General features: G+C 41.7%; 1 protein-coding gene across 13 annotated transcripts in view; it reads right to left on the bottom strand.

Annotated features, from left to right (window-relative positions):
* CAST (calpastatin) overlaps nucleotides 1-18,669 on the bottom strand; it is a 513,209-nt gene that overhangs the window by 219,399 nt on the left and 275,141 nt on the right. For 6 of the 13 annotated variants that reach the window (XM_069225757.1, XM_069225767.1, XM_069225775.1 and 3 more), the window contains 5 exons: nucleotides 13,417-13,497; nucleotides 13,261-13,311; nucleotides 11,163-11,258; nucleotides 5,950-6,045; nucleotides 1,315-1,407 (listed from right to left, as the gene is read on the bottom strand). In XM_069225757.1, coding sequence (XP_069081858.1) covers nucleotides 1,315-1,407; nucleotides 5,950-6,045; nucleotides 11,163-11,258; nucleotides 13,261-13,311; nucleotides 13,417-13,497 — 417 coding nt within the window. The remainder of the gene's footprint in view (nucleotides 1-1,314; nucleotides 1,408-5,949; nucleotides 6,046-11,162; nucleotides 11,259-13,260; nucleotides 13,312-13,416; nucleotides 13,498-18,669) is intronic. The other 7 variants (XM_069225792.1, XM_069225801.1, XM_069225849.1 and 4 more) reach the window with 3 other exon arrangements.

Below are 18,669 nucleotides of genomic sequence, written 5' to 3'. Positions count from 1 at the left end.
GCATTTTGGAGTATTTAAAGTAGTCATTCTGCAGTATCCTTTTGAATGCATTTGTAACTTTGCCCAAACACTAAGGAGAATTAACATTGCTAAATACAACTGGCAGGAAATACATAGGTAGACAGCTGAAGGCATAAGTGCAAGTGTAGTCATCTGATTAAAAATAAGCAAGCAACGATAATATGATTAAAACACTAAGTGCAATGCCAGGAGGAGCCCAGAGAGATTTGGAAATGGAAGCATTTCACACCCTACTTTTGCAAGTTGACATTAAAATAATTCTCATTTACACCGGGCGCATTTACAAGTGGATAAATAATTATCTTTTTTAAGTGGACATTTCATGACACATAGGTAGGGCAGGAGGCAGAATCAAGTTTGGGGTCCTTGGTATCCATCACTCCCTACTTCTCCTCCATTAGGAGTGTTTGACTTGTGAGCCAAGTCAATGAAGCTGTTACACTGCTTACCTCGTGGACTTGGAGATGTGCAAAGATCTGAAACTAGGAAGGAGCAGAAGATGATAAAGCTTGCCTGTGTCAGTGTGGGGTAAAGTATGTACCAACACAAGATACCTGGTTGTGGAGAGCAAGCTGGAGACACAAACTTTGAGAGAACAGAATAGCAGGATCTCAGAGGAATTGGAAACTTCGGAACGGTATTTTCCTGTCCTTCGGCAGCACGGAGTCTGCTGCTGGGAAGATGGCGAAGGTATCACATGGGTAGCACTTTAGAAACTATTGATTTAATAACCAGCAGTGCAGCACAGCCAGGGGATTTCAATTGCTAAAGTTTGGTCCTGACTGTTTTGAAGTAGCTCGTAAGCATGTGGAAAGAGATCAGGAGTGCCACCGCTGCAATGCTAGGAAGACCACGTGTAGTCCAGATGTCTGGATGCTTTTCACTCGACAAGATGCCAGGGTGCAAGCTGTCCCAGGTGCTATGTTAAGATGTGACTGAAATACACACACACTAGGACATTCCGACCCTCAGAACCAACTCAATGCTCAAGATCCCTGGATTATTCCCTGAACACTTCTGTTAAAGAGTTCTGAGAGTTGATGAATCCGAGTTGGGGACAACATGAGGACTACAGCTGCAAGCACTGGGCGGTCTCCTTTCGTCTACCACATCACGTGAGGGAATAATGACAGCAATAGACTATACAGTCAGATCAGAGGGAGAATACATAAGTTTAGTCTGCAGTGATTGGAAACAACAGCCATAATCCCCATACGGAGCTATTAAACAAATGCTGTTTAGATGTGCGTTAAAAACATGAATTACTTTCCTTACAGCAGAACATCTCTTTACCTCATCAAGCTTTTCTTTTTTTGCATCGGTGGGAGCAGAACAGGTGAAGTCTGATGATAAGGCAGAAACCAGATCCTCCTCGCCGAGTGGTTGCTACGCATCATATAACAGAAAACAAAGAGCATTAATCTCAAACAAGGCTAGGCAGAACTAAAGGCACTAAATCATTATGTTGACAAAGCACACATGCTATTGCAAAACTGAGATAAACTCAAAGGCAGAGTAAGATATGCAAGGAAAAAAGCAGCATATACAAATGGTGTCTTTAATTTCAGTGCAACATGCATAAAAACAACCTGTGCAAATGAATTGTGCCTTATTGTACAGATATGACCCAGTGGAACTTAACTATTGTGTAAACTTAAGAATCATGATGATAACGTAGCAGATAATTCTCAGTTAATGTATTAAACTGCATATTTTTACCTCACCACTGCAATATTTATCATTATTGATCATAACCTCAGCAATACCCTATACAAACAACTCTCTGTTGGCTTCACATTCACCACTATCCATTTTTATTAATTTGATTCTTTCAGTGAAATGCTCAGATAAAGAGGAGCAAAACATAGTACTAAAAAGCAGCATCCATTGACCAAGGTAGGATAAAATTATTGATAACTGTTGGACTTTTTTTCTTACGGCAGGGTCATCCCCAATCTTTTTGCCCCCTGCCTCCTATTTTGTCTGACCTGTTGCTGTTGGCTTTTGAACTCTGAGCACTTTACCACTGCTAACCAGTGCTAAAGTGCATATGCTCTCTGTGTAAATTGTATGGTTAATTGGTTTTTCCATGATTGGCATATTTGATTACTAGTAAGTCCCTAGTAAAGTGCACTAGAGATGCCCAGGGCCTGTAAACCAAATGCTACTAGTGGGCCTGCAGTACTGGTTGTACCACCCACATGCGTAGCCCTGTAATCATGTCTCAGACATGCCATTGCAGTGTCTGTGTGTGCAGTTTTAACTGTAAATTTGACTTGGCAAGTGTACCCACTTGCTAGGCCTAAACCTTCCTTTTTCGTACATGTAAGGCACCCCTAAGGTAGGCCCTACGTAGCCCCAAGGACAGGGTGGTAGTGTATGGTTAAGGTAGGACATATAGTACTGTGTTTTCTATGTCCTGACAGTGAAATATAGCTAAATTCGTTTTTCACTGTTGCAAGGCCTGTCCCTTTTATAGGTTTACATGGGGGTTATCTTTACATATGATTAAAGTGTAGATTCCCTTTGGAAGTGGACAGACATGTGGAGTTTGGGGTCTCTGAGCTCACAATTTAAAAATACATCTTTTAGTAAAGTTGATTTTAAGATTGTGTGTTTGAAAATGACACTTTTAGAAAGTGGGCATTTTCTTGCTTAAACCATTTCTGTGACTCTGGCTGTTAGTGGATTGCCTGTCTGGGTCAGTCTGACAGTTGGGCTGGTTGCACCTCACATTAGATAGTGACACAAAGAGCGCTGGGGTGTAGTCTGCATTTCCTGATGAGCTATCTGTGCTAGGAGGGAGGGGAGGAGTGGTCACTTACACCTGAAAGGGCTGTGCCTGCCCTCACACAATGTAGTCTCTAACCCCCTGGTGCGTGTCTGGGGCCTGGCCCGGGCAAGGCAGGATGTCACAAACAAGAGAGACTTTTCTTTGAAGTAGGCCTACTTAAAAGGGCAAAATTGGTATAAGAAGGGCACCCAAAACCACAGACTTTAGAACACTTCTGGAAACCAAGAGGAACCTCTGCCTAGAGAAGAGCTGAAGAGCTGAGGAAGAAGATCTGCCCTGCCTGCAACTGTGCCTGGTGGAGCTATCCTGCAGTTACTGCTTCTGCCAGAGTAAGAGGGCAAGGACTGGACTTTGTGTGCTTTCCTTCTTGTGAGGATCTCCAGGAGCTTGATTCAGAGCTTGCCTCCTGTTGTTTGAAGTCTCAGGGACAGCAAAGACTTCTCTCTGCCAGCACCTTGAGTCTCTGGAGAGACCCCTACTCTGCCAAGTGGTGCCCATCCAATTCCTGGGACCCTGAAAGGAGAAGCTGGCAGCCTAAAGGAAGAAATCCACGCACAGAACGCAGTGCGGGGAAAAGATCGATGCTACTCCGACCTGCGGCTGAAAAATCAATCCACCGCCGGCTTCGCGGCTGAAAAACAACGCTCGCCTGCAATGTGACCAAAAGATCAACGCCCGGGGCTGGAGAAACGATGCACAGCATCGCTGACGGAGGCTGGTGAGATCGCAACCCACGCTGCGTGGTTTTTGGATCATAGTGCGGCTGGATTTCCGACGTAAACACCACTGGGCATGTAAAAACGACGCAAGGCCTGCCTGGTCCCGAGAGTGCTGACCGGATCGACGCATCACTCTCCTGCGGAGAGAAGAAACAACGCGCCCGACAAAAGGGAAAACGACGCAAGGACTCGCTCGTGAGTGAAACCAATGCATCGCAAGCCCTTTTTGACGCACACTCGCCCGAGCAGGGTTATTTTTGACGCGCACAAGGTACATTTTCACGCTAACAGTGTTAGTGTGTGTTTAAAATTACTTGAAGACTCTTTTTGCATTTTTAGTGATAACTTGACTTGTGTATTGTGGATTTTTGTCGTTTTGGTCTTGTTTTGGTTTAGATAAACATTTCCTATTTTTCTAAATCTGTGTTGTGTCATTTTGTAGTGTTTTCATTACGTTACTGTGTGTGTTGGTACAAATACTTTACCCCTAGCACTTCGAATTTAAGCGTACTGCTCATGCCAAGCTACCAAGGGGGTAAGCAGGGGTTAGCGGAGGGTGATTCTCTTTTACCCTGACTAGAGTGAGGGTCCTTGCTTGGACAGGGGGTAACCTGTCTGCCAACGAAAGACCCCATTTCTAACAATAAATAACAATACATTTGTGCTCTGGCATTAGCCTTTACTCATATATATATATTAGTCCACTAGTGGTGCAGTTAATGTGAAATAGATTCAAAATATATAGAGAATATGTGTGTGTGTGTGTGTCACTTGAATAGAAAATATGTCAATGAGAGTATACCTGATCAATGTTGATTTTCACCCTGTTAATTAAAATTTTTTAATGATCTAGGAAAGATGAATACTGCAGCCCTTGCAAGCTTTACTGGTACAAATTACAAATGGTATGGTACTACCAAACTGCGGTCAAAATGCAGGCCTACAGAAATACCGTGACTATAATATTGACTTCCAAAATACTGTCATGTCGAGCTAATAATAGTAAATCTACAATTAACTTGACAATAATTTGAGAGTCTGTATTATAGTCACACAGTATTATTCTCGACTGAGATGTGATATACCCATTTGTTTACCTGGCCCTTGGTACCATCTTAACGAAGGCAGGCTACAATTTTTCTGCATCTGCTGCGAAATCTACCTGGTATTTGGAGGAGGTAAAATGTATTCTCCAACATCCATGACATTTCCTGAAGGTACTTCAAAAGTAACAAGTCTCCCATGACTGTAAATTCTAATGGCTCAGTTCTTGTACCTTTAGGCGTCTCACTTCCAAAGTTTACTTATGACAGTAGATACACCACACTATTTCAGTATTTTCTACTCTGCCCTGGTTAGTTACATATTATGCCCTACAGTAGTAGCTTTCAGCATTCCGACGTACAGACGGCTGCAGTGATATTTAGTTTTCCCTAAGGAAAATCTGCAAATCTTCCAAGTTTTATGAATAGTATACATTCCAATAACAATAATACTCTTGGTTATACGGCAATAGTGTGTAAAATAAATGTACTTTTGAATCCTGACAAGGTAGGATAGTTTTTGGAAAAGACGCACCCATAGCATTAGAAATATCACTCATTAAGCTTACTTATGCAAATAGGTATCGCATGCTATTTCAATACTTTTCTAGTCTTCTCTTGTCAAGTTAGGCATTATGTCAGGCATTATTAGTTTTCAGCACTCCAGTATACTGCCGGTGGCTGTGATATTTCATTTTTCCTGAGGAAAATACAGCCGCTTTAACAAAACTTATAGGAAGTATGCAATCAAATTAAAACATTTTGTAGGTTATGGGGTCATATGTGTAAAATAAATATTGTTTTACATTCCGACATGAGAGCATTTTTTTTTTTTTTTTTTACAAAACACGTATTTTGGAACAAGCAGCTCTTCCTTTACACTACTTCAAAAGCAGGTTTCTTCAGATAGTGTTAAAGATGATTTCATGCCATTGGCATATTTCTATTGCTTTCTCTTGTTTTAACCTGTTTAGATGTGGATGTGAGGTGCAGCTAAACTGTGGTGGACTCTGTGCAAGCTTGGCAGGAATTCTACAAAACCGGTGTACTTCTCACTATTTCACTTGCCTATTACTACCTAGTCTAAGCAAAAAGCTATCACCCTACAGCTCAGGTTGTGGTATAACAGTCTTCCAAAGGCACACTGGGATGACTCATGGCAGCAGGTTCAGCTCACAGACCTACCTCATTTGTAGACACCGGGGCCACCAGAAGCAGCGCAATTGCAATGCTAGCCGATAATGGAAGCAATGGTGAAGCAAAGCAGGTTAGTGGTTTTGACTGAGCACCTTTGCCACACCGTGCTACACTCAGTGTTAAATACTCTCCGAGCATGCACCAGCCGTGTTTGGTTAAAAATCGAGAGGTTTACTTCAGTTTGGCCTGGAACAGCTGGCTTTACACCAGGGTAAGGCGAGCTAACAAAGTCCATTGAGAATGCATCAGCAAGGTCAACATCGCTCATGGTCTGCAAGAGTGATAAGAAGGCAACTCATTCACATTTTCGGAGAAAAATAAAGTGTAATTACACGCTTAAAAATACCATTGTCACTAGGCTAATCCACACAATGCAATGTATTAACACAAACATCTTGGGAAGACACTTTCACATTACATGTTTTTCTCAGGTATTCCCTCTCTCGGAGCACACTAATCTCATACACCCCTTGATAGCGGACACTGAGCACAGAAGGCTTTGGAACTCCAAAATGGCACTTGGTTCAGGCTAAGGGCCAGACTTATCAAGGTTTTGTGTTGCTCTTACAAGGCGGTGTAAGGGCGGCACAAATCCTAAGTGAGATTTATCATGCCACGCAAGGCCACCTTGCGTGCACTCCATGGCTGATAAATCTGGAGTAACACAAGGCAGTGTTTGTCGCTGCCTTGCGGCACTCTGTAATGAAAAGGAGTATCATGGGTGGAGCATGTGTGTTCCTACACATCCTCCCTGGATTTGGCACATTCACAGATTTACTAACTGGTAAACCTGGAAATGTGTCAGAATGCTACCCCTTCCTAGGGAAGGCGCAACAAGGAGAAATATCTTTGTTTCTCCTCATTGTTTCCTCTTTCTTAGTGTGCTGCACTCTGCATCGGGAAATGGCTCGAGGATTTTTTTGTGCAGGAGGTGCCCCTTCCTGCCCAAAAACATCCTGCCAACAATGCAGGCACCCGTGCACCACGGCGCAAGGTGCCTGCACTGGTGCTCTGCAGCCAAAAGGGTATCAGTACAAGAAAAGGACAGGAATGCATTGCATACTGTTAGACATATCGCATTCCTGCCCTTTCCCTTTCACACAACCTAGCAAGATGTCGTTCTGCGTTACGCTGCCTGAAAGTTTCATAAAGCTGGCCCTACGTGCTTTCTGTATCATCAGGAGAATTGATCAGTCGTTTCAGAATCATTACATGTTATTCTCAGCAGATCCAATAAAATGAGTAACAAGGTTATTGTTATGTCAAAATAGGATAGCTGAGAGCTTACCTAAGTTGTTTCAGAATAAAGGGACAAGTTTTATTGAAATGTCTACAGAATATTGGAACGCACAGGGGAAGAGGGCCTGTGAAAGAGTAAGCCCATTAATAGCTAAAATATTATAAATCCCTTCAAAGAAGCCACCCAGTTAAAACAGTACTTCTGCATTAGCAATAAATACTTATATTATGCACTGACACGTTACTGGTGCCACTAAGTAATCTTGTTGGCAAAGTGCTCACTCAATACAAATACAGATAAAATTCAAAGATGGGAACATATTTCAAGAAACAATGTGCAAAGGAAAAGTAAAACATAAGAATGGTGTTGGTAATCTCTGGAAAACATGCAAAAACATACAAAAGTGAATTAGTTGTACAAATAAGATCCTGGGGGATACTCTATGCAAATCATGTTATCGTGGGTTAGTTTAGCAGAACTATTTGGATACTCTACTGGATTGCAGAGAACCTTTCCCAGATCTTGCCAGTCATTCACCCGGTATGCACCTCTTCCTATCGGCTCCTCGTCAGTTGCTATGACGTTTTACTCATTTGTTGTCGTCATAAAAATGACACTGATCAGTGATTCACACAACATTCTTTTACTTTGAAATGCACAGTCTTGTGGTATTGGTAAAACAAAGTAATAAAACGTTGCATCCACTGGCATGGTTATATATAATTACTAATAAACGTATGAAATATTTTGGGCCAAGTATCCGTATTCATAAATACAGCCTATAGACATGTACATACCATCTGATGTATTCATTATATACATACATTTTGTTTGATACCGTCAGTGAGTCTGTCTACTCCGAGATTACTCATTATCTACTAATAATAATATGTATTAAGGAAAATGAAAACCTGTCTACACCTATAAAAGATAAAGGCTGAATGTTTTACGAACATGGACATCTTCTTGGCTGTTCTCTACCGGGACCTGTATACCACCTTACAAAGGGTAGGCTGCAATTTTACTACATATGCACAGAAACCTATGTGGCACTTGGCAGAGGTGGCAACACAGTACTGTCAAGTATTTTCCAGAACCACAGTTGTCTTGTGCTCTTGCCCTGAAGTCCTAGCAATGTTAGAAACCTTACATGGCACTAGAGTCTGCTGGCTTGTAGCGTTCTGTGTCTCACTTAGTTGGTTTACTTGTGACAGTAGTTACAACTTACTATGTCAGTATTCTTCTACTCTTCACTTGTCAGTTATGTATTATGCCTTTCACTACTAGTTTACAGCATTCCGATGTAGACAGCTGCAGGTATATTTAATATTCCCTAAGGAAAATCTGTCAATTTTCCAAGTTTTGTTAAAAAAACATTAAATCCAAATACAATAAAAATATAGTTTGTGCGGCCACAGAGTGTAAAATAAGCATACTTTTGAATCCTGACAGGGAAGGATATTTTTTTTTAAAAAGACACATTGTAGTAAAAGCAACTCTTTAGGCAAAGTTTGATGGTGGTTCCATGCCACTGGCATGTATCCAGATCTACCACTTGTGTCACAGGCTGGGGTGGTGTGCATGGCACAAAGTATACAAAGAAAGGGGCATACATTTCCTTACTTGCTTCTTCTATTCCTACCTCAGGGCAACAAGTTGTTTTTCTAAGTTGAGGATGTCGGAGGAACTGCCTTCCCGGAGTTACTGGGGTCAATGTCTGGCAGAGCATAATTGCTAGCAGCACAAAGGCCAATAGACACATTCCCTATGTGAAACTCTAGTTGACAAATGGAAGCAGAGGTGAAACAAGGCAGGTATGTACTTTTGATTAAGCACTTTTGTCACACCATGCTACACTCATTAATTGTTCTTCAAACATGCCATAGATGTGTTTGACTGAAAACTGAGAGGTTTACGTCAGTTTGGCCTGGAAGTGCAGGCTGCACGTCAGTGAACGGCGAGCTGGCAAATCTACAAATGCAACTTTACAATAGTTACATGATTATAGTTATTCTTAAATGAAGAGTAAATAAATAGGATGATTTGAAGTGGTTAACACTGGTTTCATATTTGTGTGCTTTAAGGGTGAAGAACAGAATTCACGTATGTTCTGTCTAGAGACAGCTTTAGCAATTTTATGTAATGAAAAACATTCATAAATAAAAAATATATACATATACACATACACAGAGGGGTGTTTGGTCAAGCCTTTTCATCTATTTGTCTGTTTAACTTAATTCATATTTTGCAACAGTCCACCACAGAATGGGGCAATGGGGCAGCCCACTTTAGCAATTGTCTCATTTGCATTATGAGTGACAACATTTTGCCTGCTAACATGTGGACATCTGCGTAAAAGAAGTGCATTTAGGATGAGCTAATTCTTCACTTTGTCAATGCGTTTTTCTTTCTATCCTCTATTCTTTTTAAGGTCAAGTCTACCAGACAGCATCTGATTGAAAAATGCCTATTGAGGGCTAAACAACAATGTATAGCTGGCTTAAAGCCCGCCCATTGCTTACCACTGGCTAGCATTATTGTTACACTCATCTGCTTGCTACTTATTTGGTAGCTTTCCTTGTCCATCTTGCTCCATCTTGTGTTTGTCCCTTCCCTGGAGCAAACCTCTTTACCATCCTCTAGATTTGGCCGACTTGTTTCCTTCCACTCCTCATTTTTAGGGAGCTACTTTTTTATTAAGCGCTCCATGAGAGACGTGTTTTTCATTTGTCTCCCTTATGTACTAACTCCACATACCTCAGTTCACCATGCTTGTCTCTCCTGCACTTCTACCCGGTGCCCCTAAGGTGCTTCTCATGTTGCTGTCAACATTGTGTGCTGCTTGCTTGCTCAAATGTTTCTCCCCCTCACTCTAGCCCGTGTTTCTCCCCATTCCCCCAGGGTGATCTCTCCCTCACCTTATATGCCGTTGTCTCCCTCGTGCATTGCTTTTCCTCTCCTCCTCATTAACTTGCTCTCCACACCCACTCCTCCATGGACTGTCTTTTTTTCCATTCCTGCAGAAGCTTTATTCCTTTACTTTCTAAGTCAAGTAGCATCCGCTACCATGGATTGGTTTAAGTAAAAAAAACAAATAAAATGACTACCATCGCATTCCAATGGTGCGCAAATGTGCTGTGATGCATGAGTATCCCAGCAGAATGAAGTGACCGGTTATGCCATCGCACCTTTTTTTCCTTTTTTTTTTTGTCTACTGATGTTGCACTATACTAGAAAAAGCATTTTGTGTACCCCCCGATGCTGTACAGCATTGCAAAAAGTCATTGGCAATGCCAGTAGGTCCAGAGGTGAGGCCTATTGGCTTTGCAAATGCTTGTTCAAAACGTTATGGATGTAATGCAATAGCAATAGTGCTCTAGGTTATGCGGTTACAGTCTGTTTAATACATATCCATTTCAATGGTGCTATGGCAGGGTGGTTTTTCCAAAACATGCATTTTGTTAAAAGCATTTCTTTCCATATTTTATGATGAGTGGGTTTCTTTAGACATTGGTTGAAGATGCTTCCATGCCATTGGCATGTCTAGTACTATCTACTGTTTAATCCAAATAGTTTACCTGAACATCTAAGCCAGTGCTAGGCTGGGTGGAATGTGGGATGTTATTGCAAGTATTAAGAAAAGAAACTCTCTTTGACTCGCCTTTCACTGTGTTGGAGCAACACGTTGTCTTGTTAAAGATGAAGCTGTCGAGCTAATTGCCTTACCGGCAGAGACCGGTTTATGGCAACTCACAAAACCATCTTTCTGGAACACTCCTCTTTTGGCCCTTATTAAAATTATAACCATGTCTCATTTCGGAAACAGTGGGATACAGGGCTTTTATTCCGCAAAAACTATTCTCATAAACCGTAGCACTCTTTGGTTACTGCAGGGTTTAGTGCCGGGATACCTTTGGGTACCTAAGCGCTTTAGAAATGTTACTTCATTCCTTCCACTCACCATGAATTACCCCATTTTTGGTTCTCTGAGTCTTCAGAGATGACAGATTTGAAAAGCTAGTCAACAAATGGAAGCAGTGATGGTTAGTGGGTTTAAAGGAGAATCTTTACCACACCATGCTACACTCAATGTTAGTTATTCTTCGGCCATGCACTGGCTGTGTTTGGCTAAAAATGGAGGGATTTACTTCAGTTTGGCCTAGAAGAGCAGGCTGCACACTGGTATATGCCGAGCTAACAAAGTCCATAGAGAATGCATCAGCAAGGTCAGCATCGCTCATGGCCTGCAAGAGGGATAAGAATGCACGTCAGGAAACCATCACATTTGAGGCAAAGAAGTACAAAAAGAAAAATATCCATCAGGCTCGTCAAAGCCCTGGTCCAGTTTAGTGAGTGCTGAAGCCACCTCTTTAAAAACACTGCATCACCAGCAGTAACATTTCATTCCTGCTCCCAGAGGCCAGCAGCCTTTGCAATCACTTCCTGGCTGTATCTTTGCCTCTGACACTGCTGCATTTTGGCTAGGTTTGTGCTATACAAATACTGCGTACACATACAAACATTCATAAACACTGAGAAGGAAAGATTCCGGCAAAGAAAGCAAAGAACAACAAAATACTTTAAAAAGAGTGAATAAAAAGTACTAGTAAAGCGGAAGAAGTAAAGTGATCTTTGTGTAGAAGATTAACACTGCATCCCATATCATTGTCATGAAACACCCAGTGCATGCCACTGATAAAAGGCTAAACATTTACTTTAAAAGATGGAATGAAAATGGAATAAATAAGGAAATATACAAAACAAAGACTGTCTACTAGTATATTTTCTCTTTCAGAAGACTACCCTGTTGATGTCAACAAACATGGTAGACATGCAACATTCACTGGATACAGAAAACAGTATTTGACTGCTGTTTTATTCTTTTGTTTAGGTTTGCCACAGGAGCCCAGGTCTCCAAAAAGCACGACCCAAGGGAAAAGAGCCCAAACCTCAGAAAGACTGCACGCATGTGGAAATGTACTAGATATTTCAATTAAAATTGTGCTGTATGTAAATGGCAGTGCACTACCACACCACGCTATATTAATATATTTGTCACAATGTGTTCCAAAATGCACCACTGGCTCCCTACCACACCTTTACTTCTTTCCTGCTGATTGGGCATTGCTCACTTGAAAATCGTTGAAGCACCACTGCCTGGATGTGTAATGCCTATTCAAATGCGTTGCTCCCTGCCACCCCTTGGGGGACTCATTAGAGATAGTACAGCTGCACATAAGGGTAGCTTCTCTGGTGCTTCACTGGAGCACAATCAGACATTTAATATTGCTAGTTGTATAATGCAAAGTCCTTTGAGTTGCTCTCTTTCCCTTCTGGGCGTACTTTAACGAGCATATGCCAAAAATAGTATTTATCTGTAGGATTTCATTTTCCCACATTTCTCTAACACCAAGGCATAGGGGCAGCTATGTGTTTGTTGACATGTGGTTTGAGTAGTTTCTGTGGAATATGTGCAACACCAAACACTTCCCATAGATCATAACATACATACAGATTCTATCTATTCTTCCAGCACCATCAAACTCTTAAGTGTCCTACATCACACTTGGTCTTTCTTCAAATTTAAATATGATAAGAGCACAACTCTGATCCTCACACAAGGAATCAAAGCAATACCCAACCAGGCTTGATGAGAGACAAACACCCTTAGTTTCATATCACATAGTTGTATGTTACTCGTCTACGGATTTACTTCTGCACCTCATCAGAGGCCTGATGGCCTACATAAATTCAAATATAACGTAATACATACAATTACTAACTGATTGATACAATGTGTTTCTTAAGCAGCACACCCAAGCCTACCGTCCCTAATGCTTTCTCTTGCTTCATACTACGTAGGATGAACACGCGAGTGACCGCTATAACCACACATTCCTATTTCTGTGTCACACAATAAACTGCATTTGGAGGAATAAAGGCTTGCTGCCTACAACCTGAGCATTCCTCTGCTGCAGGTGGGTGACGGTCTCAACTGAACGTGAAGAAGTGTGATAACTGCTCAGGAATATGAATTAACAGTGACAGCTCTGCATCCTCCATGAAAAGCCTTTCTGCTTGTAAATAACAGCAGTGGGAAAATAGGTTTGCGTGTAAAATTTTGAAGAATGTATGTAGTTAGCGTAACTATTTTCTTACTGCCTACACACTAATCACACTCTTATGTACTTCTAGACTTCCGATTCAAGTCGCACTAAGAAAAAACTTTGGACATGATACACTTACCGCAGGAGTTTCTGGCATTGGTGGCGGCAGAGGTTTGCCATGCTCTTTACCCTGAAAGAGAACATGCATTTTTCAGTGATTTAAAAATAGAGACTTTTGAAAAAGAGACATGATATCACTTCATGGTGACTAGGACTTTATTCTCAAGGTACTTACATCCAACAAATGTCTGTATGCTGGTGGAATTGTGCTATCGCGGATGCCGAGCGGGTCCAGGCTTGCAGCCGTGATAGTCTCCTTTAATACAAAAACGTCCATTGTTAAGCATCAGTATTAACTGATGTGAGCTTAGGTTTGTGATCATTTATAGTCACAAGCAATGTCTGGATGAGATGTGAAGCATTCTATGCTTGCATGCAGCTTCCGATAACATTTATTAGCAATTACAAAAGAAAACATGATTTACACAATGAGGACAGGATTTACAGGCAGAACCTAGTACATCGACTGCTTGTTCTGTAAGCTTGTGACAATATACATTCTCCCAATGGATAAAGCAAAGTGGAAGGTTTTGCATCAATTGTGGGAAAGTCGGTTCTTTATGTGCAGAGACTGCATGATTTAGGAGTGCAAATTTGCTTGTGCATTGCTACATCCATTTATTCTTGCATAATATTACATCAATATGGTGAAATATTAGGGTGAAGTAAATCTGTTTCCATGATAGGAGAATGGGTCCTTTAGGGTGGGAAGACAGGAAATTTGTCGAACACCGACAAATCTGTGGAATCTCCCATTCGTTTGCACGGAACATTTCCGATCTGTATATGGTCAATGGTTTATGCATTTCAAAGGCAGGAGAAAGTCCCTGTTCAATCACATTTGCTAAGCTTTTGTGCATGCACACAACTCATGAGCAACCACATCTAATAACGCAGTTGTAACTGCTTCTGCAGTACTCGAAGAATTCTTGGTGATCTTCCAAACATGAACACCAAATACACTGTAGGTATAAATATCCATGGGGCATTTTTCTAAATTGTGTTTTGTTGAATCGCGCCACTGGGCTCTAATCTCAAAACTTTCATTATTGTCTGCAGTGAGCCAAACACTTAAAGTTCTTGCACCTTATTTACACTTGCTTCAGCCATATTCATTCCCACTGAAAATGCACTTCTGTCAGCGCCTCTGCCACAAAACATTTTTCTAAATTTTACTTCAGTGTGACAAAACTTGAAAGCACTGTTGAATGCTGAAAAGCTGATCGATTTCACATAAGAGAGCCGATGACCACCAGGAGCGCAAAGCAAACACACAAAAAGAAACAGAAGTTCGCTCGCAGTGAAATGTATGGACAAAAGTGCAATTATCCATGCAACCGGGGAAAGTGCAAATATCCATGTAACAGGGTCGTTGTCATGAAAGGCCCTCTACTACTGCCCAGCGAGATCGTGCTGCCTACCAAATAAAGAGAAAAAGAAGTGCAGAAGCCATATGGAAAACATGGAGCCACGTATGTTTTCAGTAGTTGCCCGGTGCGCTCGAGGCAGGCTAAACACCGGAATAGGCATGAAGTATGCATGCCTTTCACTAAGTAAATCAAGCTAATTTTAAAAGGCAAGCCCACAAACCACCCAAACAGATGGGCTTGACATGGGCGCATATAAAAGCCCAGAGAGAGATTACACCCGGGGCAGAGCGTTTTGCGCTCAACCCTCAACCCTAAAAATTAGTAAATTGGATTCTGGGTGGTAAAGAAAAGACAAAAACTCAAAATTTAATGTGAGTTTTGGAGAAGTGCTTCTCCACATGAAAGCATTTTTACATTAGTGAAAAAAATATATTTTACATAAAATGAATATAGACTCGTTCCTGATACCTCTAAGGCTTGGGAGTTTTGAAGGGAACAGACTACCTCAATGAACGTTACAGATCTGCACATGTAACCCACTGTAATGACATTAATTCACGGAAAATAGTAAATGTTGGTCAAATAGAGTTTTGTCACCTATATTTACTCATTTTATTTTAATAAAAGGTCATGTTTAAAACACGCCCTCTATCTTTTACTGTAAGTTGTGTATAGGCACTCTTGCTTGGAGGTGATTAAAGGCATGGTGAACGCTTTCTAAAGTTCCACACTTCATGAAACAACTGTGTGGTACTGCTCTCACCATTTCATTATCTATGAAATTAGCTTGCCTGCTTCTTTTCCTGCTGTCCATTGCATTGTCCCGAAGCATTTCCTCTCCTGCTCTATTGATTCTCGCAGGTTTTCTTCAAGGAATTAAGGGAGCACTAAAGTTGAGTAAAAATCTCTCTTCTCACTACATCTTTCTAAATCTTTTAAAATGTCCTTCAGGATTTCATGTTTCAATGTGTCTTTTTAAGTGCTTAGAGATTCTTTCAGAGGCTGTCAAAGAGTTTGCTCTTTAATATGAAACCTGTTTGTCTTCTCACCCCATTCATCTGCCGTTTTCAAGCACATTTAGGCTGTATTGCATCAATATAGTGCACCAGGTGCACCCTCTTTGAATGTATCTGGTGCAGACGTGGACTGTGTGATGGATTACAAACAAATGTGTGCCGTAGCCAGTGGAGTTGTCTGAACTGGAAACTGCAGAGTAACAGTACTTAAGTTGTAAATTAATAAGTGCTGGGACCAAATGTTTTGCTCAGAAGACCCCGGCCAGCGTTAATAAAGTTTGAGGTACCGAATACAAAGGCTGTGTAGCCTTACTTTCACCTCATGACTCTTCACCACCAGAAATTCCCTGCCTCTTTATCTCGCTCTTGCAGGTACTTTTTAATCCCTAGTTTTTTCCTTTTGACACTATTTTTCAGCCTTTTGCTTCCTCCTCCTTTCTCTCTTTCATGTTTTTCTCTGTCCTGGATAAACACTTGTTGAGGAAAAATAGGTGCCAGTCCCCAAAAATGACTCCAAGCGAATCCCGACCTGCAACCACCAGCTAAAATTAAGCACTGCACAGCAGTGGAAAAAAAAGGATTGCCATTGTTTTGTCCTTCGTTGCTGTGCCACTGGTCTGCTAATGCCAAGAGGGGAGGGGCCACTTTCAGCTGGGTAAAGTGTGTGACTGTGCCAGCTTGTGAGAGAATGTCTAGGAATTATCTAGGATCCTGTGTCCCTCCTAAAAAGTGCCCTTGGCATGCACCTCTTTCTAGCTGCCACATGTAGGGACATATTTACAAGAATGTGGTGCATCGGCATTGATGCACCACTTTTCTTGCACTCCCCTAATGGCATCATGGGTACGACATATTTACAATACGGCGCACCATGGCGCACAATAGTGTCAACATTTTTGGTGCTATTGTGGCCCTTTGCGGCACTAGCACCAAAACTTTTGACGCTAGTCCAGCAAGGCACAGGGAGACCCATAGGAGATTACTGGTGTGTCATTTTAAAAAATGACGCCAGAAATCTAGTAAATTTCACTATGCCATTTTTTTGGGCCTCCCTGTGTGGGAACGCCCCCTGGCATACATTATACCTAGCGCAGGCATAATGTAGCACAAGGGTTTACAAAGTGGCGCAACGTATGCTTATAAATATGGCCCAGGAAAATGGCCTCCTTAACACCACATTAGTGTAAAACAAATGACGCTAGTGTGGCGCAAGGGGCTTCTAAATAGGCCCCTTAGTGTGCCTCCTGAGAGCTTGTGTGCCACTGCGCATTCATCAATAACAAAGTACAAGTGAAGGAGTAAATGTGTTCCCTTGCCTTGTGTTACTTTACGGAAGGAAAGCGTTCTATGGGTGGTTCATTGGCGCTCTTATGCATTCACCCATGGATTTTGGCACAAACCCTTATATACAAAGGCTTGTAGACATGTATATGTGCAAAAACCCTGCAGCTCCCTGAGGCTGGTGAAACAAGGAGAAATATCTTTATTTCTTCGCATTATTTCCTATTTGCTTGTATCCTACATTCTGCAGCACGCATACAAAGAAGAACAACTTTAAAGGATAGTTTTTGTGCAGGAAGGTAACAAACGTGATCCTACCATCCCAACCCCAAAGCAGACACCCTAGACTATGACACAAGGGTAACTGCGTTGGTGTTGGCAGCACAAACCGCAGCAGTACATTGAGAGCAGAACTATTGTTTGAGACAGCCCTGTTCTCTCCACGTGACGCAACACAGCGCACCAACTTTGTTGGGTGTGCTGTGGTGTGCCTCTTGTTAATAGATCTGGCCCTGGGTCTTTAGTGCTTTACCAGTAAGATGACTGAATAATGCGATAAGATTAATATTCAATTATATACACACAATTAAATTAACTGATCAAGGTCTGTTTAAAAAGTCTTTATTAAAAGATGTACTGTTGAATTCATAATTAAACAGTAAAGGGAAAACAAAGGACAATATAAACAGAGATCTTGTTTGGTAAACAGTGTTTTAGGCTAGAGGGTTAGGGTGTTAATGGAATTCAATATTAATCAAAACAGTGGCTTTTGCACTACAAACTTTAGACGGTATCAGCTTTGGTAAAATGTATGAGTCTGGTTTGTGGTATGTCAAAATGTAGGTACTCCAATTTCTCACATATAGTAACACTGTGGGTGAAGAACTGATGTCCCTGAGACCTCGGGGAGAACAGGAGGCAAGTCAGCAAGCGCTTGGAGTCACTCAGGGGTAGTTCTTGGTTCTTTGTCTGCAGGGCACAGATCAGCAGGGCAGCAAAACAAGGCAGAGCAGCAGTTCCTGGGACAAGTCAATGCTAGCAGAGTGGCGATCAAGGCAACACAGCAGTTTTTACTACAGCAGAGTTCTGTTGAGTCCAGAAGTGTACTCTTTTAGGGGTTCAGAGACGCAAAAGTGCCCTCGATGTGGCGGATAGCTTCAAAAGGTTTCTCTGAAGTGCACAGGTCCCCCCACCTAGGAGATGGGCAGGCCTCACAGTAATAAAAAAACGACGAGTTTTTCATTACCAGGACATGTAAAACTTAAAAGTACATGTCCTGCCTTTTACTTACATGGCACCCTGTCCTATGGGCTACTTAGGGCCTACCTAAGGGGTGACATATGTAAGAAAAGGGAAGTTGAAGGCTTGGCAAGGAGTTTAAGACTTGATAAGAGGTTTTAAATGCCAAGTCGAGGTGGAAGTGAAACTGCACACGCAGGCCCTGCAGTGGCAGGTCTGAGACATGGTTACAGGGCTACTTAAGTGTTGGGGGGGGCACAACCAGTGCAGCAGGAAGACTATTAGCATTTAAGTTACAGATCCAGGGTATATGGTATACTATTTTACAGGGGACGTACAGGTAAATTAAATATGCCAATTATGAATACACCAATGTTACCATGTTAAGGGGAGAAGCACATGCACAGTAGCACTAGTTAGTAGTGGTGAAGTGCTCAGAGTCCTAAGGTCAACCAAAAGATACGGCAAGAAAACAGGAGGTAAAAAGCAAAACATCTGGGCTAAGACCACCCTAACAATGCC

The sequence above is a fragment of the Pleurodeles waltl genome, chromosome 1_1 (assembly GCF_031143425.1).
Source record: "Pleurodeles waltl isolate 20211129_DDA chromosome 1_1, aPleWal1.hap1.20221129, whole genome shotgun sequence".
In the NCBI taxonomy this organism is placed as follows: domain Eukaryota; kingdom Metazoa; phylum Chordata; class Amphibia; order Caudata; family Salamandridae; genus Pleurodeles; species Pleurodeles waltl.
The sequence above is the reverse complement of the archived record's forward strand: the minus strand, read 5'-3'. Positions and strand labels throughout refer to the sequence as shown.